This window comes from Saimiri boliviensis, chromosome 17, assembly GCF_048565385.1.
Source record: "Saimiri boliviensis isolate mSaiBol1 chromosome 17, mSaiBol1.pri, whole genome shotgun sequence".
Lineage (NCBI taxonomy): Eukaryota > Metazoa > Chordata > Mammalia > Primates > Cebidae > Saimiri > Saimiri boliviensis.
In genome coordinates this window covers 51,849,294-51,875,531 of record NC_133465.1, presented here as the reverse complement: position 1 = coordinate 51,875,531, position 26,238 = coordinate 51,849,294, and the positions used below count along the sequence as shown (strand labels likewise).

General features: G+C 39.5%; 1 protein-coding gene across 10 annotated transcripts in view; it reads left to right on the top strand.

Annotated features, from left to right (window-relative positions):
- The window catches only part of KANSL1 (KAT8 regulatory NSL complex subunit 1), a 222,142-nt gene that overhangs the window by 168,180 nt on the left and 27,724 nt on the right, over positions 1–26,238 (top strand). For all 10 annotated transcript variants that reach the window (XM_003942421.4, XM_010330269.3, XM_074388791.1 and 7 more), the window contains 3 exons: positions 1,504–1,622; positions 2,426–2,621; positions 26,065–26,236. In XM_003942421.4, coding sequence (XP_003942470.1) covers positions 1,504–1,622; positions 2,426–2,621; positions 26,065–26,236 — 487 coding nt within the window. The remainder of the gene's footprint in view (positions 1–1,503; positions 1,623–2,425; positions 2,622–26,064; positions 26,237–26,238) is intronic.

Below are 26,238 nucleotides of genomic sequence, written 5' to 3'. Positions count from 1 at the left end.
GCCTGTAATTCCAGCACTTTGGGAGGCCTGGGAGGGTGGATCATTTGAGGTTAGAAGTTCAAGACCAGTTACTCAAGAGGCCAAAGCAGTAGAATTGCTTGAACCTGGGAGGCGGGGGCTACGTGAACTGAGATCATGCCACTGTGCTCCAGCCTAGGCAAGAGAGCAAGACTTAATCTCTCAAAAAAAAAAAGTGTGAGGAGTCAAAGGCCCACATCCCTTCTGGAATATTTCAACAACTCCTGTAACTGAGGGATAGCTGCATCTGTTGCTTTATTGCCTTTACCTCAGAGTGCTGAATGACTGGCATTCAAACTACTCTATCCCTTTTGAGCCTAGTAAATATAATTTGTTTTGAATACTGAAAATCTTACTTTTGATATTCTTTCTCATATGTTATTTTATATTCTGAACATAGATATGATTTACATACTCTAAAGACACTAGTTACTCTCTGATAGCATCAGGTGATTAGATTCATTGAGATTTTATTAACTTTGTTTTCTGTCAGGGAAAAGTGTGTGTGTATATGTATTTATTTATTCATTGAGATGGCGTCTCACTCTGTCACCCCAGGCTAAAGTACAGTGGCATGATCACGGCTCACTGCAGCCCCTGCCTACTGGCTCAGGTGATCCTCCCATCTCAGCTTCCTTAGTAGCTGGAACTAAAGGCATGCACCACCGTGACCGGGTAATTTTGCGTTTTTTGGTGGAGATGGGGTTTTACCATGTTGCCCAGGCTGCTCTTGAACTCCTGGGCTCAAGAGATCCTCCCACCTCGGCTTCACAGTCATGAGCCATTATCCCTGGCCTGTCTGTATATGTTTAAACAAAGCGTAATTTTTAGAAAACAGCCTTCCAGGATACTCTGTTAGATTTGAGCAGATATTAACTACATTTAAATTTCCTCTTTGTCATCTTGATACTGATGTTAATATCTCCTTCTTGATCATTAATGGATGGCTTATGTTACTATGTAATTGTTTTGCCGAGCTGCTTTTTCATAGAATTGTTGAGGTCATTTTCCTGTGGATAGGTACTTATTTTTAGTCTGAAAATTATTTGGATTCCTCATTCCTCTTTTCCCCAAAGCAAAAGCTAATTCATATTCTCCTTCTCTCTGTCAATGTCTGTCTGTCTCTGTCTCCCTCTCCCCTCTCCCCACTCTCCCCTCTCTTCTGTTTTTTTTTTTTTTTTTTTTTTTTTTAAATTAGAGGAGTTGTCTTGCTGTGTTTCCCAGGCTGGTCTCAAAACTCCTGGTCTCAAGTGATCCTCCTGTCTTGGCCTCCCAAAGTGCTACAGTTATAGTTGTGAGCTGCCATACCTGGCCACTGATTCTCTTATTTTCTTTTTCCTCAGTCATTCAAGTTTTGTTTTTCAAATTGGTCTTCAGAAGTTTTAGGAGCTTTGTGCAAATGAAGTGGTGCTGCTCTTCAGACATGGGTGCTGTTGGTGCTGTTGGGTACTTGTTAATTTTTTTTTTTTCCTTTCTCTTACTCAGATTGAATCTGTTTCTCAGCCACTGGAAAACCATGGTGCCCCTATTATTGGTCATATTTCAGAGTCACTGTCTACCAAATCATGTGGAGCACTCAGACCTGTCAATGGAGTTATTAACACGTAAGTTTCAACTCTTCTACTTCTTACACTTAGTAGACTTGAAAAGGTGTTTTGGTGCTCTTAGTTCTCTTTAGCCAGGACTGACCCTGGTTTAAAGAAGCAGATATCTTATCACTTAGTAATGTTTTTAATCTTCACCATGTAGTGAAGCAAGTATATTTTAATTAATTTTGTATTTTCTTTTTACCTACTAAAATGTAATGGGCCTGGAGTACAATAAAAGACACTACAGTTATTATGAATTATTATTATTGTTCTAATCTTGCAGGAATTCCTCACAAGTGTTTATATTAACCTCTTCTGTTCTAGGACAGATTAGATCTCAAAAGGATATGTTTGTAAATCTGTATTGTGAAGCTTAAAGGAGATCCTGTACAAGTGAATGATGTGTACAACAGCCCTAAAATCCAAGTTTCATAGGAGAACTGATTGTAAGGAAGCCCATTAACATTTGCAGAATTCATCATTTTCTAACCACTTGTAGGTCTCAAGACTTTATTTAGTCATGCGTTTGTTGTAGAGAGCCTGATTACTGGAACTTGAGTTTATTTACTCACTTTTATACCTTTCAGACATGATGTAGTTAATGTGCACGAAGAGTCTTATACATAAGCACACACAGGTAGATGAGCAGACATCAGAAGGATACCTGCTTCTGCTCTAGAATGCTTGTTTGTGTCTGGACATTAGTAAATAGAGGAGGTTGAACCAGTATAAGAGGCTTTGTTTCTTTGTGTTTTCTTTTTGTTGTTTATTTTGTTTCTCTCTGTGTTCTGAAAATACTCTTCCTTCCCCTTGTGTAGTCTTCAGCCTGTCTTGGCAGACCACATTCCAGGTGACAGCTCTGATCCTGAGGAACAGTTACATAAAAAGCAACGACTGAATCTAATCTCTTCATCATCTGATGGCACCTGTGTGGCAGCCCGGACACGTCCTGTACTGAGCTGTAAGAAACGGAGGCTTGTTCGACCCAACAGCATCGTTCCTCTTTCCAAGAAGGTTGGTACTGATGAGAGCTGGTCATTGTCAAGCAGTAAACCAGATGCTAACATAGAGAGATTAGTCTTTTGCCAACTTTGGTGTTTTCTAAACTTGGCTAACTACCAAGGTCTTCGGGGGGTCGGGGGCGCTTTATAAAATACTAGGTTCCTGGGCCCTGTTTGCCCTGGAGTTGGGCATTGGAATCCTGTTTTTAGAAAACACAAAGCTCCTAGGGGACTCTCCAACCAGTTTTGAAAACCACTGGCTTGAGCCTTTTTTTTTTTTTTTTTTTTTTTTTTTTTTTTGATGGAGTCTGGCTCTTTTGCCAGGCTGGAGTGCAGTGGCGCGATCTTGGCATCTTGGCTCACTACAGTCTCCGCCTCCAATGTTCAAGCGATTCTCCTGCCTCAGACTCCCAAATAGCGGGTATTACAGGGGCACGCCACCACACCCAGCTAATATTTGTATTTTTAGTAGAGACGGGGTTTCACCATGTTGGCCAGGATGGTCTTGATCTTTTGATCTCATGATCTTCCTGCCTCATCCTCCCAAAGATCTGGGATTACAGGTGTGAGCCACAGCACCTGACCTGGTTTGATCTTTTTAATAGAGAAGGGAGAGACTGAAAGTTTAAGTACTGCCGTTAATACTTTGAAGGAAAATAGTGTACCCTCTCACTTGCACTGTTATTGCTGAAAATGGCAGTATAGAATGCTTTGCCCTGAAAAAGAATCTTGGCCATGTACAGTAGCTCATGCCTGTAATTCTAACAGTGTTGGAAGCTGAGGTGGGAGGATCACTAATACCAGGCTGGGCAATATAGTGAGATCCTCATCTCTACAAAATATTTAAAAATTAGCCAGGCATGGTGGTACATACCTGTAGTCCCAGCTACTCAGGAGGCTGAGGCAGGAGGATCTCTTGAACCCATGAGGTTGAGGCTGCTTTGAGTTGTGTTTGTTCCACTGTACTTCAAGCTTGGGTGACAGAGTGAGACCCTGCCTCAGAAAAAAAATGAATCTTCACAAAACTTTTAAAATTGTTGTTACTAAAAAAAAGTCTGTCTTCACAAAGGAAATGGAGATTAATTCACAACTGCAGGGAGTTTTAGATTGCTAACTCTTCAAATAGCAGAGTAGGCTTTATTCGAAAACTAATGAAATAATACTCCAATAAAATTAGTACTGTGCAGATATTAAGAGCATTATCTTTGAAGGTGATAAACTTGGATTTCAATCATGATACTATCACTTAGTAATTTTGTAATTTGGTGTATGTTAACCACCCCAATTCCCACTCCTCTTCAAAGCCTCAGAGATCTCATAGGGTTGTTTGAGGGTTAAATGAAATGTATGTAACTTGCTTACAGGATGTCTGGTTGATAAGTTCCTAGTACAAAGTGGCTGTTACTGTTACCACTTTTGTTGTTCATTCATTCATTGAACAAATGTTTATTGGCCTCTTGCAGTGAGCTAAATCTGTCTAGTCACTGGGAGTACAACACTATACAAAACCAACGAAAGTGCTTACCCTCATGAAATATTCTAGTTGGTAGAGAAAGAAAATAAATCAATAAATGAACTCTACAGTGTGTTCAATAGCATTAAATCTTGGAGAGAGGCTAGACACAGTGGCTCATACCTGTAATCCTGGCACTTTGAGAGACCAAGGTGGTAGGATCACTTGAGTTCACGAGCTTGAAACAAGCCTGGGTGACATGGTGAAATCCCGGGCCAAAAAAAAAAAAAAAAGCTAGCTGTGGTCGCAAGCACCTGTAGTCCATCTGCTTGGGAGGCTGAGGCAGGAGGATCATTTGAGCCCACCATGTCAAGGCTGCAGTAAGCCATGGTCACACCACTGCACTGCAGTCTGGGTGACAGAACGAGACTCTGTCTTAAAAAAGAAATCTTGGAGAGAGAAATGCAATAGAGGGGAATAGAGCGGGCTGGAGAGCTCAGATAAAGAAGTGATAAGGATTAGCCCTTTGAGGTATTCTAGAGCTTAGGTATTCCTTCTCATTCTGTGAAAGATGAAGAAAGGATTGGGAAGGAGTGACCAATAAAGTGGAAGAAAAACCAAGAGAGTATGTTACGTGAAAGGCAAGGGAAGAAAGTGTTCCAGAGAAGAGGGAGGGAGTGTCTGTGTCAGTTGCTGCAGACAGGACCAATAAGATGAAGGCTGAGAATTGAGATCATTGAATTTAGTGGGGCTGGGCTGTTGCAGACGTTGGTGAGCAGTTTTGGTAGAGTGAGAAGGGTGAATTAAAGCTTGGTGGGAGTGGATTCAGGAGGCAATGCCACAGAAGGAATTGAGGGAACCATTGTAGATAACACTTTCAAAGAATGTTGCCCTGAAAGAGAGCAGAGAATAGGGATTTTTCTTAAGGGAGCCACTAGCAACATATTTGCTAATGACAAAGAAGGGAGATGAGAAAATTGCTGGAACAATTAATATTTGCATGGTGAATCTTCAGTACTTTCCTTGTTTTGTTCTAGTATGCAGTTGTACTGTGTAAGTTTGCCATGATCTCTTTAGGAAAAAGAATTGTTAGGAATGAGTGTTAGGCAATACCATTTGTTCCTGCCCATTCGTCAGATTCTACCTGAAATACCAAAATAGCAGAAATAGAAAAGAAAGCTATTTGGCAGGTTTTTCATACTAACATTTCAGTCTCTCAGGTTTTTTACTGATAGTCGTATAAATCTGAAAGATTTTCAGAGGAGTTGATAACATGAATGTCAGAAAACAGTATATTACTGTCAAGTGTAGGAAAGGAGCTTTTTGTCAAATCCTTGATGAATTTAACACAGAATGCTTTTACATCTTAAAAAAAAAATTCATGAAAATATAGCATCTTCCCTCTGTTTCAGCAGTTTGCCAGCCACTGTGGTATGACATCTAGGAGTCTTATAAAAATTTTCTGAAGTAGGTGGTGGTCTCCTGGATTTTTTTTTTTTTAATCTGTGAAGTAGCAAACCTCCTTTTGATTGATGCCTAAGAACAAACGTAGTTTTGAATGTACATATAAAATTGTAAGATAGCTTAGGGAAGGGATAGGCTTCAAACTATCCTTTGGTTCCAATTCCAGTTTTTAAAACAGAAATCATCCTGACACAAAAGTAAGATACCTGAAAACTAAGACAAAGAAAGTAGTTGACTTTGGGAAATATACCATGTAGTAGATCTAGCAGAAAGCTGGAGTTTTCCCAGAGTTGGAGACACATACCATTCCTTCTGTCTTTGTTGCTTTCTGTGTCTCACGTGGCTTGTTGCTCACTATGTGCCCTCAGTGATATTTGCTGATGAGCAAGCATCTTGCCTTCTGTCATCTTGAATTGTGTCATTTTCCAGACAGATTTATTCAACAGCATTTTTGAGTGCTCACTGTTACTATTCAGGGCAGCCAGGTTGCAGTAGTAAGCGAAACAAAGCCCTTGCCTTCATGGAGCTTACTTTCTCATGAAAGAGCAGAGAAGTTAACAGGTTAATTATTTTCTGATGTTGTTACATGACAATGAGTTCACATTTATTGTGAATACAGAGTACAGAACTCACAAAACAAGTGATTAATATTTTATTTTTACCTACATCTTAAATGATCTCTACTACATGCCAGAACCAAATATAAAACTCACTTGAACTCATTCAGTTATTCTGTGTGTGTGTGTGTGTGTGTGTGTGTGTGTGTGTGTGTGTGTGTGTTCTTTCTTTTTTTTTTTTCTGAGATGGAGTCTTGCTCTGTAGCCTAGGCTGGATTGCAATGGCGCGATCTTGACTCAGTGCAACCTTTTCCTCCTGGGTTCAAGCAATTCTCCTGCCTCGGCCTCCCAGGTAGCTGGGATTACAGGCATCTGCCACCATGCCTGGTGGCATTTTTGTATTTTTAGTAGAGACAGGGTTTTACTGTGTTGGCCAGGCTGGTCTAGAAGTCCTAACCTCGTGATTCGCCCACCCCAGCCTCCCAAAGTGCTGGGATTACAGGTGTGAGCCACCGTGTCTGGCCAGTCTGTAACTATTATAATTGGGATGGATTGGCACAAGAGACCAGAGGAGGAAAGACAGAATAACAGTAGTAATCCAGGAGGAGATAATAGTCTAAAGGTGGAATATTTTAAATGTAATTGAAGGAATAATCACTAAGGTGTGTTAAGTGAATATCAGAGTAAGGCTCATGGAGAACATTATTATAAATCATAATTTATTATAATTTTATTATATATTATAGAATATATAATAATTTTATTATAAAATGACAGGTAATTACTAGTTGTGATTACTAAATAGCCTATATTGCTGTTTATTGTGTGTTTCATCACTTTAGGGGTCTCATATGGTAGATGTTAGTAATTAAGTGAATGAAGAAGCACTCCAGTGGAAAGTTCTTAGAATATGTGCCATTATGTTCATTTCCTGGCCCACTGCTTCTGTGTAGATGTTCATAATTTAACCTAAACATAAAATTTCAGGTCAATAAAATTCTTAAAATTGATAAAAAAAATTTTAAAATAGGGTTGCTTTATGTTTTTTAAGTAAAATTATTTTTATAATTAAATCATAACACAAAATTACTTTTAGCAAAAAGGAATGTAGTTTTGTTAATAATTTACTGCATTGTTCTCATTCTCAATTTACTGTGGTCCATGAGAAACTTACGTATAGTCTGGCAGTGGAAACCATCAGTGTTTAGAAATTAATGGTTGAAAAGGCTGGGGATTTTTTTGGTGCTAATAACCAATAGAATAGATAATGGCTACATTTATTACTAACATACCCTTGAAACTTTTTTATTGCCCTCAATGGCAGTTAAAAAATTTTTTTTTAAGTAACATTTTGTAACAAATAGTTGGACAGTGTTCTGGCATGATTGTAGAATTTTTTAGTCTGTGTTAGAGTGTAACATGGGGGATTGCCCTGGGCTAAATTTTAAAGTTGGCTTCCATAGAATTCCAAGTAGTCCTCTTCCTTTTCCTGTTGTATCACACTTGAAGAGTGGCACTTTTGTAGGTCATTCCCTTATGGCTATGTCCAGGTTTCCTGTAGACATCAGGGTAGGGATAAAGGTGTTGAGTTAATATATACTTCTAGGTTTCCTATTTTTGATTCCACCTATTTAAATCTCAGTTTCATGATATTGTGGTTGAGGAGTAATGAACTAGAATTACTATGAGTCAGTATTAAAAGTTAGTAACTTGGTAAGTCCTCCCTTGACAGAGTACAGTAGACCTTGGAGGCCCAACTTTTTAATACTAGATATTTGGAAGGGAGCAAGTGTGCCATGTAGAAAATTGTAGTGCCTCAGGACATAAGGCTAGTAAAAGAAGACTCAGAAATCACTCTGTGCTTGGAACAGTTGCCTCTAAAACTGTTATGAGTGTTTATATATACATTATTAAACACATGCAAAATAAATTTTGAAAGTCTGAAATAAAATAGAGTTGAAGCTCAAATGTTTTGTTTCTGCACTCTGATGGATCTTGGAGAGCCAGTTGTGGGATATGCTTGATTATTACAGAGTTGTCAAACCTATGAAAATCTTTCCAAATATTAATAGTGGATTAGTTAGATAATGAATATCAAATGCAGAAACAAAGACAAATGACTGTAACTTATCCTTGAGCGAAAATAATTGTTTTAGTGTTTTGGGTGAATATGCTGTGATTGACAGAGAATGGTGAAATAGAGTTTTACTTTGATATTAGAATTCTTCCCTAAGTATTAAATTGAGTATTTCTTGGGAATTCCTTCAAAGAGAATTGATAGCATTACAGTATTAATTAGGGAAACGGGAATTTCTTCATGTTTTATCTCTATTATTATTATTTTATAGAGGTCTCGGTTTTTTAATAAAAGTATGAACCAAGTCTTCTATTTTTCTATTTGTTAGAGTTTATGAGTGTTGTTGATGTGTCGATACTCATTTTAGTAATTGAACACTTTTCTGAACTCTTAACTTTAGTTGTGTTTTCAGTGACTAACTTTCCAGATAGGCTGTCTTATCAGTGGCAAACAGTTTGACACCTTTTTATATACTTCTCATTCCATTTCCTTGTCTAGATGCTTATTTTCCCTTCTTTCTTACATTATAATAAAACGTTTAACCTTTTGAATTTTCTTCTGAGTATAGTTTTGGATGGCATTCCAGAGCCTTTGGTGTACAAAGTGTGCTTACTGCTTATAGATTTGTAAATTGCCTTTAAATTTTTGAGTTATTTTCCCAAGAGTTAAGAATTAAGTTGCTAAAATTCTCAAATGGTTATTTTTTTGTATACCTTTAATTATTCATTACTAATTTGTATAGCATTTTGTTCAAAATGATGTTTCTGTAGTTCCTGCTTATGTTTGTGCTCTGTTTTGATATTTCAGATATTTCATTGCTGTCTAATAGACATATACAGTATTGTATAAAACCTTATATGTTTATATAATCATATTTTTAGTGACTTAACAGCATTAAAATATTGTACAAATTCTCCTCAGCTTACAGTGGAGTTATGTCCTCATAACTTCATCATAATTCAAAAGTGCGTTTAATACATCTAGCCTATCAAATATCATAGCTTAGCGTAGTCTAGCTGAAACATGCACAAAACACCTATATTAGGCCACAGTTGGTCAAAATCATGTAACAAAAGCCTATTTTATAATAAAGTGTTGAATATGTCATGTAATTTGACTATACTGAAGCCAAAAAACAGTGATGACATAGGTGCTCGAAGTATGATTTCTACTGAATGTGTATTGCTTTTGTGCCATCATAGAGTTGAGTCATAATTCAATTTTTGTTATTTGGGGACTGTCTGTATATTAATTCTGTCTCAGTAGCCTTAAATTCTACTTTTCTTGATACTAATGTTATAGTGTATGGATGTGTATTCTTTTGTTTTTCTTATCCAAATATTGTTTGTTGTGTGTGTTTGTGCGTTTAATCTCAGTTTATTTATTTATTTGAAACAGAGTCTTGCTCTGTCACCCAGGCTGGAATGCAGTTTCAGCTCACTGCAATCTCCTCCTCCCAGGTTCAAGCACCTCAGCCTTCCTAGTAGCTGGGACTACAGGCACCCACCACCATATCCGGCTAATTTTTTTTATTTTTAGTAGAGACAGGGTTTTGCCACATTGGCCAGGCTGATGTCAAACTCCTGACCTCAGGTGATCTGCCCACTTCAGCCTCCCAAAGTGCTGGGATTACGATGTGAACCACTGCGCCGGGCTCAGTTCTTTTATGTTTTTTATAAGTTCATAAAACCACCTTTTATTACATTTTGTTTGAGGCTTAAATGGAACTTAACTTTGGACTACAAATTTTAGTCAGTTGTTGTCTCTATTTTGTTTTCTTTATTTGTTTAGAGATAGGGTCTTGCTCTGTCATGCAGGTTGGAGTACAGTGGCACGATCATAGCTCGTTGTAACCTTGAACTCCTGGCTCAAATAATCCTCTTGCCTCAGTCTCTCAAGTAGCTAGGAATACAGGAACACACCACCATGCCCAGCTTTTTTTTTTTTTTTTTTTTTTTAATATATGTATTTTGTAGAAAGAAGGGTCCTGCTATGATGCCCAGGCTGATATCCAACTCCTGGGTTAAGTGCCTTCCACCTGTGACTCCTAATGTTCATAAGGCGCATTCAAAGTACCAGGCGTTGGCTCGGTGTGGTGGTTCATGCCTGTAGTCCCAGGACTTTGGGAGGCCAAGGCAGATCACCTGAGGTCAGGAGTTTAAGACCAGCCTGGCTAACATGGCAAAATGCTGTCTCTACTAAAAATACAATTATTAGCTGGGCGGGATAACACACACCTGTAATTCCAGCTACTTGGGAGGTTGAGACAGAAGAATCACTTGAACCCAGGAGGCAGAGGTTGCAGTGAGCCAAGATTGCACCACTGCACTCCAGCGTGGGTGACAGAGCAATACTCCGTCTCAAAAAAATTTTTTTAAATAATAATTTTTTAAAAAAGTGCTGGCTGTTAATGCCCTCAACTACTTGGGAGGCTGAGGGAGAAGGATGGCTTGAGACCAACCTGGGCAACATAGAACCTGTCCGAAAAAAAGGGTGTTGTGCCACTGATTTCTTTGTTGTCATAACTTTTTCATTTGCCTCTTTAAAGTTGTTTTTAAATTTACTGTCTTTACTATTTTTAAGTGTTCAGTGGTAATAAATACATTTATATTATCCTCTCAGTTCATTCCCACCCGCCTTTTCCTTCATCTGCTTTTAGCATTTTGGTTGTTTTTGTTTTTTTCCTTCTTATCTCAATAGGGAAGCAAACATTTTGGTTTTTATATGAAACATTTTAAAGGCAGATTTAGTTTTGTTTTTCAGAAAATATCCTGAAAGTCTTTTAATGAGATTTTATTATGTAGAGAATCATTTTTAGTTTTGTATTCAGTTTTGAAACTAGATATGCAGTTGTTATTTAAGCTTATTTTAATTATAACCGGGTTTCAGTTTTCAAAGACAGTTGGTTGTTTTGTTTTGTTTTGTGTTTTGAGATGGAGTCTTGCTCTTGTTGCCTAGGCTGGAGTGCGATGGCACCATCTCAGCTCACTAGAACCTCTGCCTCCCAGGTTCAAGCGATTCTCCTGCCTCAGCTTCCCAAGTAGCAAGTAACTAGGACTTAAACAGGCATGCACCATTACATTCGGCTAATTTTGTATTTTTAGTAGAGATGGGGTTTCTCCATGTTGGTCAGGCTGTTCTCAAACTCCCAACCTCAGGTGATCCGCCCACCTTGGCCTCCCAAAGTGCTGAGATTATCCTCACCTGGCCGAAAGAGATTTTTTCATACTGTCATATCCCTGTTTATTGAGTTCTTAATTTGATCTGTAATGATTTGGTGATTAGACTTTCATTTATGAGCAACACTTGGACTGTTTATCAAGTTCTTAGCTCATAACCCTTTTCCTTAATACTCTGTTCCACTGCCTTGGATGGGTTGGGGGAGGGGAGGGTCAGTGTTTGTTTTTATTTTTCATAGAGTAAGGCTAATGCCAATCCTATTTATATTGATAACCAGTTCTTCTCTGCACTGTTCAGTATGGTTGCCACTATCTACATGTACTTATTTTAATTTAATTTAAATAATATTAAAATTTCAGTTTCTCATTCATCCTAGCCACGTATCAAGTGTTCAGTAGCCACACGTGACTAGCCGATGCCTTGGGTAGTGCAAATAGGGAACATTCCATAATTGCAAAACTGCATTGGACAGTGTGCTTCAGCATTTATTTAGCTGTGTCAGATTTTCTTCTAATAGTTTTGATCTTGCTTCTCTTAGGTTTGTAGTTGCCTTTCTTTAAGTGTACCAATTATTTATAGGTTATTGTTTTCTATCTTTTGTATGTAGTTCTTACAGGTGTTAAAGAAAAAAATCAGTGACATTCGTTAAAGCACAGTAAGGCAGACTTCATTTCGGTGGGAAGGTGCTTTGGGGACCTATCATGATTGGCATAAGGACCACTGTGATGGAATTTCAAGCTATATTTTAGGATTATTAATTTGGCATTGAGTAAGAGAGATTGGGCTCTATTCCACATACAGCACGGGCAAGTTGGAATTTATAGTTGGTGATCAGGGAGGGGGGCCAGTGGATGGAAAATTACTAACAGGAAATCAGGGATAAGGAGGGATTGTGGCTAAACCAACCTAACAGGATTTCTGCTGAAGACAGGCCAGAGTAATCAGACATCACCTGGGGGATATTAGAAGGATGAGAGTGATCAGGCATTGAGGGTGCATTCTTGGAAAATGGACACAGCAGGGCCTAGAAGAAGGTTCTAAAGTTTGGTTAAGCAAAGAACCGTCAGTACTATCTGCTTCCTGACATTGTGATCATTAAATTAGACGTGGGGAGTGAGTAGTGCAGTTGGACACACATACAGTCTTGAGCTGTGTTAAAGATGTTTCAGTCAACAACAGACTTCATTTACAACTGTGATCTGTGAGATTATAATACATGTTATTACTAGACCTTTTCTAAGTTTAAATACAAAAATCCAGCAGTTGCCTACAGGATTAATTATAGTTACGTTCTCTCCATGTTGAAGCCTAGGAGCAATAGGCTGTCCCATGTAGCCTGGCTATGTGATTGATCTCCATTTGTGTAAGTATCATCTCCATTTGTATAAATATACCGTATGATGTTTATACAATGATGAAGTCACTTACTGGCGCATTTTTCAGAATATAATCCCCATCCTTAAGTGGTATATGACTATAATAGATACTCAGTTGTTAGCTGTTAACTCCTTTCTCTTTATTTCCAAATAAAGTTACATTCTAAGATTCTTGATGGACATGAATGTTAGGGAGAGGGACAACACTGTTTTGCTCAGTACCCTTGCCTTTGATCCATGACTCTTACTGATAATGATAGTTGAATCCATTTCTCAGTTCTCAAGTTGGAAGACACATTGATAAGATGCCGTGAATATTTAGCATACCTTGGTTCTGAATCGTTAACAACACGTGAGTTAAGAGTGCCAACCCTTCACACGGTTTAAAATTCATATGTAACTTTGGACTCCCACCAAAATTAAAACCTATTGACCAAAAGCCTCACCAATAGCACATCCAATTAACACACTTTGTATGTTATATGTATGATATACTGTTAGAATAAAGTGTGATAGACAGAAATGTTAAGAAAATCATTAACATATGGATTATCATAAAGGTCTTCATCCTTAACATCTTCATGTTGATGAGGCTAAAGAAGAGGGGTTGGTCTTGCTGTCTCATGGGTGGCAGAGGCAGAAGAAAATCCAAGAATAAATGGACCTGCACAAGTTGAAGAGTTAGCTGTATATGTAAAAGCTTTCCAGGGTTACTCTTCAAGTATAAAGAATGATGAAATAAACATTGGTGTATGTGCCACTCTGTTAATATCTTGACTTTTTTTTTTTTTAACTTGATCTGCATTCTAAAAATATAAGAAAATAAGTTTAAAAAAAAAAACTCTTGGCCAAATGCAGTGGCTCACACCTGTAATCCCAACACTTTGGAAGGCCAAGGTAGGAGCAAGCCAAGAGTTAGAGACAAGCCTGGGCAACATAACAAGACCCCATCTACAAAAAAAATTTCAAAAAATTAGCCGGGCATGATCACACTACTCGGGAGGCTAAAGCAAGAGGATGAACTCTTGATCCCAGGAGTTCAAGACTACAGTGAGCTATGATCATACCACTGTACTCCAGCCTGGGTGACAGAGTAAGACTCTTGTTTTTTGTTTTTTTTTTTTTTGTTTTTTTTTTTTCCTGAGACAGAGTCTTGCTCTGTAGCCCAGGCTTGAGTGCAGTGGCATGATGTTGGCTCACTGCAACCTCCAACTCCCAGGTTCAAGCCCACAATCACACCCAGCTAATTTTTATATTTTTAGTAGAGGTGAAGTTTCACCATGTTGGTCAGGCTGGTCTCTCAAACTCCTGACGACAGGTGATCCACCTACCTCAGCCTCCCAAAGTGCTGGGATTATAGGCTCGAGCCACTGTGCCTGGTTGACTCTTGTTTTTTTTATTCACCATTGTATGTTTTAAGATCTCTATGTTGATATACGTAATTTTATTTTAGGTTTTTGAGACAGGGTCTCACTCTGTCACCCAGGTTGGAGTGCAGTGGCACGACCTCAGCTCACTGCAACCTCTGCCTCCCAGGCTCAAGCAGTCATCCCACCTTAGCCTCCCAAGTAGCTGGGACCACAGCTGTGTACCACCATACCTGGCTAAGTTTTTTGGGTACACATCATTTCAGTTTGGTTTTTGTAACTAGTCTTCTAAAAAAGACTGTTTCATATGGGTGTGAGTGTATCCATATCCTATCTGTTGACTTCAGGGTTCTAAATTCAAGCCATATTTTAGGCTCATTAATTGTGCTCAAATCTTATGTATCCTTTGGTTTACTTTCTGTGGATTTGTTGTTTTTTTCTTGTTTTTTTATTTTGTTGTTTGTTTGTTTATACTCATGTATTTCTAGGATGGCTGGTTAGGTATTTTACACACAGGTTCATGATTTTTATTTCTTCTTGATTATTTCTTTTATCATTACAGAGTTTCCCTCTTGGTTTCGATTAGTGCTTTTAGTATAACTACCTTGCTTTGGTAAGTACTTGCTAGGTAGATCTTTTTTCATCCCTTAATTTTCAGCTCTCTATATCAGTTTTAGGTGTTTTTAAGAAGTGAGTTAAATCTCTTCACATTTACTCTGATTATTGTTACATACAAAATCATTTTCGCCATCATTTTTTGTTTAAACCTCTTTTATTTTCCTTTGTTTTATTCCTTATCTGCTGTCTGTTGGGTTGATTGGATTTTCTTTTTCTCTGGTTATACATTTCATTTTTGTTCATTTAGTAGTTTTTTTTTAAATATTAAAAAATGTATTTGAAGATTTCCCAAATTAGTATCTGTAGCTGCTTTTGGAATAGTAGGACTTTAAAATGTCTGTTTAAAAAATCCTGACTGCCAGGTGTCAGGATTTTTTGACATCCCAAAAAATGTCCACTAGCCTGGACGAAAAATAGAAAAATCAGCCAGGTGTGGTGGTGCATGCCTGTAATCCCAGCTACTCAGGTGGCTGAGGCACAAGGAAACAATTATTTTTAAGTCCTTGTCTGCCAACTCTGTAATCTGGATTACTGGATACTCTTGTGTGTTTAACCACTTTTCACGCAAAGTTGGCTATTATCTTTTAAAATATTGTTCTTGCCTCATTCTCCTTCTAGGGCTCTGATAACAGATTTTTATCATTATGCTCTCAGGCTCTTTACATTCTATGTATTTTTCATTATTTTTTTCTTCTGTTCCTGTTTATATAGCTACTATTAACTCATCTACCACCTCACTTCTGGTACAGTTTTGTGTCTAAAAATGATGTCAGTTCATCTTTTGAGCTTTTACGTTTCCATCTGGTTTGGTTTTTATGTATTTAAGAACATGGCCAGATGTGGTGACTCAGACCTGTAATCTCAACACTTTGGGAGGCTGAGGCAGGAAGACTTCTTGAGGTCAAGTGTTCGAGCCCAGCCTGGCTAACATAGTGGGACTCCATGTCAAAAAGAATTTTTTTAATTAGGCATGGTGGTCCATACCTGTAGTCCTAGCTACTTGGGAAGCTGAAATGGAGGATCACATGAAACCAGAGGGTTGAGGCTGTAGTGAGCTGTGATCATTTGTGACAGAGTAAGATCCTGTCTCTAAAAAAATAAAAAATTTTAAAGAACTTTTGTGATCTTTTCATTGATTTTTCTCCATACATTCCTAAACATAGGAAACAAGTATTTTTAAGTCCTTGTCTGCTAACTCTGTAATCTGGATTACTGGGTACTTTGTTTCTGTTGTCTGTTTTGTTTTTAGTTCATGTTGTTTATTGTATATTTAAAAAATTGTAGAGGCTATGGTATTTTTCTTTAGAAAGATTTTACCTTCTTCTGGTATTTATATAGAGAGTAGGGCCTGAAAACCTTAATCTACCTGGGCCCTGAGTTGAGTTGTGGCTGGGTTACAATTTTGTTAAAGTTCTGTGTACCTTTGGTTAATTTTTAGGGCAAAATCTTGTTTCTTTCTCATAATTCCAGCTGAGAACATGCGTTGATCAGTTTAGTGTCCTCCCTCCCCCCCTCCCTTCTCTCTCTTTCTTTCTCTTTTATTGAGCTGGAGTCTCACTCTTGCCTGGGCTAGAGTGCAGTGGCATGATCTTGGCTCATGCAAACCTCTGCCTTCCAAGTTCAAATGATTCTCCTGCCTCAGCCTTCCAAGTAGCTGGGACTACAGGCGCACACCACCATGCCCAGCTAATTTTTGTATTTTTATTAGAGACAGGGTTTCACCATGTTGGCCAGGCAGGTTTCGAACTCCTGACCTTAAGTGATCTGCCCGCCTTGGCTTCCCAAAGTGCTGGGATTACAGATGTGAGTCACCTCACCTGGATTTTTTTTTTTTTTTTTTTTGGTTGGGGGAGGCGGGAAGAGAGTCTCACTCTGCCACCCAGGTTGGAATGCAGTGGCACAATCTTGGCTCACTGCAACCTCTGCCTCCCAGGTTCAGGCAGTTCTCCTGCCTCAGTCTCCCGAGTAGCTGGGACTCCAGGTGCATACCATCACACTAAGGTTTGTATTTTTAGTAGAGATAGGATTTCACCTTGTTGGCCAGGCTGGTCTCAAACTCCTGACCTCAGGTGATCTGCCCACCTTGGCCTACCCAAAGTGCTGGGATTACAGGCGTGAGCCACTGCACCCAGCCCCTGTCTTCTCTTTTATTGAGAATTTGGCATTTCAAGTCTTTAGTGGTATCCCTTCACCCCTGTAAAACCACCAAAAGCTCTGGTCGTTTTTATTTTTTCTTTATTTTTTTTGAGATGGAGTCTCGCTTTGTTGCCAAGGCTGGAGTGCAGTGGCATGATCCTTAGCTCACTTAAACTTCCACCTACCAGGTTTAGGCGATTCACCTGCCTCAGGAAATACCTGGGATTACAGGAGCTTGCCACTACACCCAGCTAATTTTTGTGTTTTTAGTAGAGACGGGTTTTTGCCACATTGGCCAAGCAGGTCTTGAACTCCTGACCTCAGGTGATCCTCCTGCCTCAGCGTCCCAAAGTGCTGGGATTACAGGCGTGATCTACCACATCCAGCCTCTGCTCATTTTTCTGTCTCCAGCAGTGACCTTTACTAAGGCTCCAGATTGGAAGTGTCTTTTCCAGATCAGTTGCTATCCCAAGGAAGAAGCAGCTGCAGAATGTAAGCTTACTTCCGTGTTTCTTTTCCTCTCTGGAATCTTGGCTCCTCAATATTGTCAGCATGTCAGCATTTTTTTTATGTTTTGAGTTTGAGAGAGAGAATTTTTCTTATGTTTTGAGTTTGAGAGAGAGAATTTTTCTTATGTTTTGAGTTTGAGAGAGAGAGTGTGTGTGTGTTTTAAATCTGGCTTTTCCAGTTATTCTCAGTAAGAGTGTTGGTTTGATATCCACTATCCATATTATGTGATACAGTTGAGAAATCTTCATTTATCCCTTAGTTTCCCATGGCCTACTTTCTTTTAAAAATTGTATTTGTAAAGTATTATTTTCTTGCCTCTTGGCATATCTAACAATGTTTTATTCGATACTGAAAATCCAATTAATAATTTTCTCTGCTTGTAGCATGTAGGTTGTGCTGTCGTTCTTTAAAGAGGCTTTGTTTTGCTGGCATTTGTTAGGTCAGGTGAGGAGTAGGCCAGCTTAGTAGCAGGATCTTCTGTTTTTGAATGCTCAGTGCAACTTTGGCTGGTCACAATTTAAAAGCCTCCCAGCCTTGTGTTAGCTGTGGAAATGATTTCAGATCAGAGCTGCCTAATTGCTCTTCTCTGGCCTGATAGTTCACCCTATACATACACCTTTAACAAACACTTGGGGATCTCATGAAGATTTCTGGGCTCTTAATGTAGAGCTTCCTCCTGTCAAGAATTCTGCCTTGCAACTTTCAGTTTCATTAGTCTCTGAATTCTGATCTAGTGAGAGTTTGCTTCCTGAACTCAGTGAAGCTATTGTGCTCTGCTCCAGATCCCTCTCCCTGCTCTGCAGTCTAGAGTGTACTTCCAGGGAAAAATCCAAGGCAGTCTCAGAGGCCACCTCGTTTGTTTCTCAGTCTTATACTGCCTGTTGTCCAGTTTTCAGTTGATGACTGAGAGGTAAATCTGATCACTACTACTCCATCTTAGCTAGAAGCAGAAGTCCTGTGGTGTCATTATTTTCCTTTCCAAATTTTGTCATGTAATTATTCAGATACCAAGTTGAATGAATTTTACAGTGAACACCTATGTACCTGCTCCCTAGGTTCTACCACTAACATTTTACCATACATTCATCCTTCCATTTATTAATCCATCTTAATTTTTAGTGCATTTAAAATCTAGTGGTGTTTTTGTCCTTCATATTTCATGAAAATCAGTAGAGTCTTAAATAAATCAAGTTTTGAGTTTTGTGAGAAAGGTACAAGGTGGCCTTATTATGCTTGTATCGGAAGACATGTGATGTCTTAATTTCTTGTCTTATCAACCACTGGTGATCATTGCCTGGACCCATTGTTACATTGGGAGTTGAAGAATGGTGATATTCTACTTGCATTCTTTTTGTTTGTTTGTTTTATTAGCTAGAATATGTTTATAAGGGAGAAATTGTCCATTTCAACTATTTGTTTATCCTGAAGTACAGTTTGTACAGAAGAAAGCATGATTAGTATTTTTTTTATTTACCAGTTTTCTAATACTGTCTAAGGACAGTCAGTGAAGTTTTTCATGAAGGTGCTATGAGTCGTTGATTAAAACATGAGGTATTTCAAGCCATTATAGCCTTTTTTTTTTTTTTTGGATGCTCATGTTGTCTTTGAGAGCTTTCTCCTCACTATTAATTTTTGTTTTGATTTTTGTTTTCTATGTTTACTGTGACTCACCACTAATATTTAATGGGAGCTTGTGCTTTGCATTTTTCTAGAAGGGGTGACCATAATTTGAACCTCATGCTTCTCACTGATTTTGCCCTCACAGGAGACATTTGGCAATGTCTGTAGTCATTGCTGGTTTTCACACATGGGGAGAGAAGGGAGGCACATGCACCATGAGGCCAGAGATGTTGCTAGCTCTCTGTAGTACACAGGACAGTCCCCCACAACAAAGAAGTGCCAGCTGGTGAGGCAGCATGCATTATACTAATTTAGTTAACATTCATGTAGTGTTTTAACAGTTATGAAGTCATTTTATCTTTCCTACAATCCCATGAAATTGGTATTATCAGTCTTTTTTTTTTTTTAAGTGAGAAAAATTTAAGAATGTCACGTGACTTACCAAAGATCATATTATACCGTGTTAAGAAGGTAGAATTTTGAAATCAAGGTCTTAGATGGTAAATGTTCTATCATCAAGTTCTCCCTTTAAATATGAATAGCTATACTTGTAGTTTTATAAAAAGTGACAAGAGTCAAGAGCCAGATACTATCCTAAGTGATTTATCTTCAAGACAACTTTTATCACACACTCTCCTGTTAGTAAAGATGAAGGCCCAGTAACTTAGCTAAGGCCACACAACTAGTAAGTGGCAGAGTCAGAGTTCAAACCCAGGCATTCTGGCTCCGTAACTCCTACTGTTAGCCACTGTATATTACTTCACAATTTTTTTTTTTTTTTTTTAAGATTCGTATATATTTGTTTTTATATTTAAATCTTTGTTAGGGGCCAGGCACGGTGGCTCACGCCTGTAATCCGAGCACTTTGGGAGGTCAAGGCGGGTGGATTACCTGAGGTTAGGAATTTGAGCCCAGCCTGGCCAACATGTCGAAACCCTGTCTGTACTAAAAATACAAAAATTAGCCAGATGTGGTGGCAGGCGCCTGTAATCCCAGCTACTCGGGTGGCTGAGGCAGGAGAATCGCTTGAACTTGGGTGGCAGAGATTGCAGTGAGCCAAGATGGTGCCACTACATTCCAGCCTGGGCAACAGAAGGGAGACTCTGTCTTATAAAATACATCTTTATTGGGAATTATTTTTGGTGTGAGACAGAAATTCAGTCGTTTTCTTTTGTATGACCTCTTGGTTTTTCTGATTCATTTGTTGGAAAAGTAGTATCTCCTTTTTAAACTGATTTTAAAAGTATTATCTTAGTTAAATAATAAACTGTCATACATGCTTTGGTCAATTTTTGTTTTTATTTAATTTTTCTGTTTCTTAACAAAGGGCAGATTATTTTAATTACCGTAACAGTAAAACATGTAATAGGCCAGATCATTCCCCTGTATTTTTACTTATTAGAAATTTGAGGGGTGGGAGGAGAATGGTCCCTCACATTTATTCTTTCAGTTGTATTTTTAAGATTTGTTTAAATCCTCCTTGCCTTCCCTTCCCTGTAAAACTTATTAAGAGGCTACATTAATTTGTAGAATATCAGTATCTTTAAACTTTGTGCATAAATTTCTTGTTAAACTTAATCCAGGGCACTTTTTGTTGTTAGAGTTGAGGATAGAATAGTTTTTCACTTTTATTATTTATTTATTTTTGAGGTGGAGTTTTGCTTTTGTTGCTCAGGCTGGAGTGCAGTGGTGCAATCTCAGCTCACTACAACCTCTGCCTCCTGAGTAGGTGGGGTTACAGGTGACCACCACCACACCTGGCTAATTTCTTGTATTTTTAGTAGAGATGGGGTTTCACCATGTTGATCAGGCTGGTCTCAAACTCCTAACCTCAGATGATCCACCTACCTTGGCCTCCCAAAGTACTGGGATTACAGGCATAAGCCACCACGCCCAGCCTTTCACTGTATTTCTAAATAAAAGTTACTTTGAAGACTGACATTTAAAGAAAAAGATACAATGTAACAGAACGACCATGACATTAGTGGGTAAAGAGCCAAGTCCAGAGGCCTATGATCTGGAAGGTTGCCTGCTATATTGGAAAAATATAGCAAAGACTCAGAGTAACTGGTAATGTGAGCTAGGAGAGTAACAACAAATGAAGTCAGAGAGAGAGGTGACAGAGGCAACAAATGCTATATGACCTTGTGGGAACCATGCAAGAAGTTTGATTTTTATTCCTCTTGAGATGAGAAGTCATTTGGAAGATTATGAGAGTCTGTGATGTGATTGAAATTTTAAAACAAGATTATACTGATTAATGTGTTGATTCATTTGGAAGTAAGAGCCACTAGGAGGAGGACCAGTTAGGAGGCTTGAAGAAACCCATTTGAGGAAAAAATAGTGGCTTGGACTAGATTGATTGTAGTTGAGATAGTATGAAGTGGTTGGATTCTGCCAATAGAATTTCATGATTGGGGCCAGGTGCAGTGGCTCACACCTGTAATCCCAGCACTTTCAGAAGCTGATGTGGGTGGATTATCTGAGGTCAGGAGTTTGAGACCAACTTGGTCAACATGGTTGAAACCCCAGCTCTGCTGTTAGTGGTGCATGCCTGTTATCCTCACTGCTTAGGAGGCCGAGGTTGCAGTGAACCAAGATTGTGCCATTTCACTCCAGCCTGGGTGACAAGAGCCAAACTCAGTCTCAAAAAAAGAGGAAGACGAAAAGAATTTCATGATTGAATATAAGGAAAAAGGAGTTTAGCATGAGTCTGAGAGTCTTAGGATTTAGGACTGAGCCGTTATAAGATAGGGAAGAGCAGGAACTCAGTTTTGAACATGTTAACTCTGAGGTGCCTGTTCAGTCTAGGTGAGGTGCAATGGCCCACACCTAAAATCTCAGCAGTTTGGGAGGCCAAATTAGGAGTATTGCTTGAAGCCAGAAGTTCGAGACCAGCCTGGACAGCAAAGTGAGAGTCTCCTGTCTCTACAAAGTTAGTAAATTTTTTTTTTTTTAGTAGAAGGCTAAGTACAGACGTTGAGTGGGCAGTTAAATGTACAAGCCTGAAATTATGTTGCTTGATTTCTTAATACTGAATAATTTTGATATTCAGGTATAAATTCTTTTTTTTTTTTTTTTTTTTTTGAGACGGAGTTTCACTCTTGTTACCCAGGCTGGAGTGCAATGGCGCGATCTCGGCTCACTGCAACCTCCGCCTCCCGGGTTCAGGCAATTCTCCTGCCTCAGCCTCCTGAGTAGCTGGGATTACAGGCACGCGCCACCATGCCCAGCTAATTTTTTGTATTTTTTAGTAGAGACGGGGTTTCACCGTGTGACCAGGATGGTCTCGATCTCTTGACCTTGTGATCCACCCGCCTCAGCCTCCCAAAGTGCTGGGATTATAGGCGTGAGCCACCGCGCCCGGCCGGCAGGTATAAATTCTTTATGCTCATAATAAGTTTATATGTTATAAATTTTCTTTTTTTCTTTTTCTTTTTTTTTTTTTTTTTTTTTTTTGAGACGGAGTCTCGCTCTTGTTGCCCAGGCTGGAGTGCAATGGCACAATCTCGGCTCACCACAAACTCCATCTCCTGGGTTCAAGTGATTGTCCTGCCTCAGCCTCCCGAGTAGCTGGGATTACAGGCACCTGCCACCACTCCCAGCTAATTTTTTTTGTGTTTTTAGTAGAGACAGGGTTTCACCATATTGGCCAGGCTAGTCTCAAACTCCTGACCTCAGGCGATCCACCCGCCTCAGCCTCCCAAAGTGCTGGAATTACAGGCGTGAGACACAGTGCCTGGCCTGTTTGGTTTTCTCTTTTTTGTAGATGGTGTCTCTGTTGCCCAGGCAGGAGAGCAGTGGGACGATCTTGGCTCACTGCAACCTCCGCCTCTCAGGTTCGAGCAAATCTCCTGCCTCAGTCTCCTGACTAGCTGGGTCTACAGGCACCTGCTACCATGCCTGGCTAATTTTTGTGTTTTTAGTAGAGACAGAGTTTCACCATATTGGCCAGGCTAGTCTCAAACTCCTGACCTCAGGCGTGAGACACAGTGCCTGGCCTGTTTGGTTTTCTCTTTTTTGTAGATGGTGTCTCTGTTGCCCAGGCAGGAGTGCAGTGGGACGATCTTGGCTCACTGTAACCTCCGCCTCTCAGGTTCGAGCAAATCTCCTGCCTCAGTCTGCTGACTAGCTGGGCCTACAGGCACCTGCTACCATGCCTGGCTAATTTTTGTGTTTTTAGTAGAGACAGGGTTTCACCATATTGGCCAGGCTAGTCTCAAACTCCTGACCTCAGGCGTGAGACACAGTGCCTGGCCTGTTTGGTTTTCTCGTTTTTGTAGATGGTGTCTCTGTTGCCCAGGCAGGAGTGCAGTGGTTCGATCTTGGCTCACTGCAACCTCCGCCTCTCAGGTTCGAGCATATCTCCTGCCTCAGTCTCCTGACTAGCTGGGTCTACAGGCACCTGCCACCATGCCTGGCTAATTTTTGTGTTTTTAGTAGAGACAGGGTTTCACCATATTGGCCAAGCTGGTCTTGAACTCCTGACCTTGTGATCCGCCCATGTCAGCTACCCAAAGTGCTGGGATTACAGACGTGAGCCACTGTTGCCCAGCCTTTTTTAAAAATCTTTTTGAGACAAGATCTTACTCTTGCCCAGTCTAGAGTGTAGTGGTGTGATCATGTCTCACTGTAACTTGGAATTCCTGCGCTTAAATAATTCTTCTGCCCCAGCCTTCTGAGTAGCTGGGACTACAGGCATGTAATACCATGATTGGCTAAATTTTTATTTTTAATTTAATTTAAAGAGACGGAGTCTCACTATGTTGCCTAGGCTAGTCTCAGACTCCTGGCTTCAAGCGATCCCCCCTCCCACCTTAGTGTTTTGGGATTACAGACATGATGAGCCATCACACCTAGCCATATCTATTGACTTTTTTTTTTTTTTTTTTTTGAGACTTAGTCTTACTGTGTTGCCCAGGCTGTAGTGCAGTGGTGCGATATCAGCTCACTGCAACCTCTGCCTCCCAGGTTCAAGCAATTCTCTTGCCTCAGGAGCCTGTAATCCCAGCTACTCAGGAGGCTACCACCATGCCCAGCTAACGTTTGTATTTTTAGTAGAGACCGGGTTTCACCATATCGACTAGGCTAGGCTCAAACGCCTCACCTCAAGTCATCCCCCTACCTTGGCCTTCCAATATTGATTTTCACTTAAGGAATACACTTTAGCCATAAAATGGAATGTTGTTAATATCCCATATGGAGAGGTAGTTGATGTCATGGGTCAGTTTCTAGTCTCTTTATATTTTTTATTTGCTATACTTACTGGAATTAGGTAATCTCTTTTGAATATTGAAAGTTTTGGTGTAATTTTTAGATCCTAACCAATTTTCCTAAATCCTCCCACTCACCTACAGTATGATCTCATTTTCATCTCTACCTACTTATTTCTCTTTACCTCAAAATGTCATCCTCTCCAGAAAGTGAGCTGTGATTAAATAGGTACAGGGATTTTTCCCCCCCAAAACAGTACCGGTTAATGTTGTCTACACAAAAGTGGCATGCCTAGTTGGTATCACTCCCTTTCAGTGGTTTCTACTTCTGTGTGATTTGCCCATTCTAACCTTCAAAAGACCTTATTTGCATGTCACCTCTCTATGTGGCTGCAATAGAATACCGGCAGAATGTTTAGAGACCACATTATTTATATATATCTTTCTCTTATACATTATTTATATATATCTTTCTCTTATATCTTTCTCTTAAACAAATTCATAAAAGACTTTCAATATGTCTTTGCTGAAAATAAATGGAGCTATAGTTAAATGTTACAGTTTTTGCTGGTAGAGTTTTGATTCTTTTTGTCTTTGTTCTGCTGCTGAGCTTGCTCCTAGGATCCCTTCTTACAGTGCCATTGCCATTCAACATGCAAGTTTTTTCTTCCAGGGCTGTTTGTCCCGGTGACTCTATGAGTTAGGCTTGGCAAATGCCAGACTTGTTTATCCTAACACTAGAACGTAGGGATCCTGCATTCAGCATGACATGAAGTTTTCTCAAAGCATACTGTCAACGTTCAGGTTTTTTACAGAATTCAATCTTTTGAAGACTTAAATTAGTTCATACTTGACTCTGGACTTAGCTGGAGAGATTATCAATTATTCTGCCCACATATGCACAAAGGAAGTTTAATGGAAATAATTTCTGTCCCTTTGGAATTAATCTCACATGAAGAGTATGAAATTGAGCACTTGCTATACAAAATGTGCTTTCATTACTTAGGTTTGAGCTTTATAACAGTGGATTTTAGGCCAGGTTAAAGAGTAATTAATAAGTTACTTGTAAGTTAGAAGCTTCAGGGAAACTTGCCACCTGGCTTGAGACCATCTGAAAGTCTTTTGAAGAGGAGGTGTGAAAAGAAGAGAAGAGGTGTGGTTGGTAATTGAAGGCTCCCAGGTGGATAAAGTTGTTGAAGACAGCAGGTCATGTCCCACCTAGGAATCAGGAGCCAACTATTCACCTTAGCAGATGACCATCCAGGTCGTCAAATCATGCACATTTTTTACGTGTTCTCAGAAAGCACTGTTTTAGTATCTTTTTAAACTGTCAGAAGTTTGATACCTAGCTAAGCACTTAAGTAGTTAGATTTCATCAATGAAAAAGAAGCAGGTGTCCTTACTCACTTTGAAGGTCAGTGTGTTAGACAAATGGAAATCTTTTTTTTTTTTTTTTTTTTTTGAGATGGAGTTTTGCTCTTGTTACCCAGAGTGCAATGGCACGATCTTGGCTCACAGCAACCTCCACCTCCTGGGTTTAAGCAATTCTCCTGCCTCAGCCTCCCGAGTAGCTGGGACTACAGGCATGTGCCACCATGCCCAGCTAATTTTTGTATTTTTAGTAGAGACGGAGTTTCACCATGTTGACCGAGATGGTCTCGATCTCTTGACCTCGTGATCCAGCCGCCTCGGCCTCCCAAAGTGCTGGGATTACAGGCATGAGCCACCGCACCCAGCTGGAAATCTTTTAACAAACTAATCAAACATCCTTTTAGTAGTGTCATACAAGTATTGAGATAGGTCTTCTCAATCTTTGGGATAACAAACAGGGAGCTGGTTTTTTATCATATGTTGAATTGTCAGTTTTGTTTGGCTTTTTTCACAGGTTCACCGGAACAGCACAATCCGCTCTGGCTGTGATGTGAATCCCTCCTGTGCACTGTGTGGTTCAGGCAGCATCAACACCATGCCTCCTGAAATTCACTATGAAGCCCCTCTGTTGGAACGTCTTTCCCAGTTGGACTCTTGTATTCACCCTGTCCTAGCATTTCCAGATGGT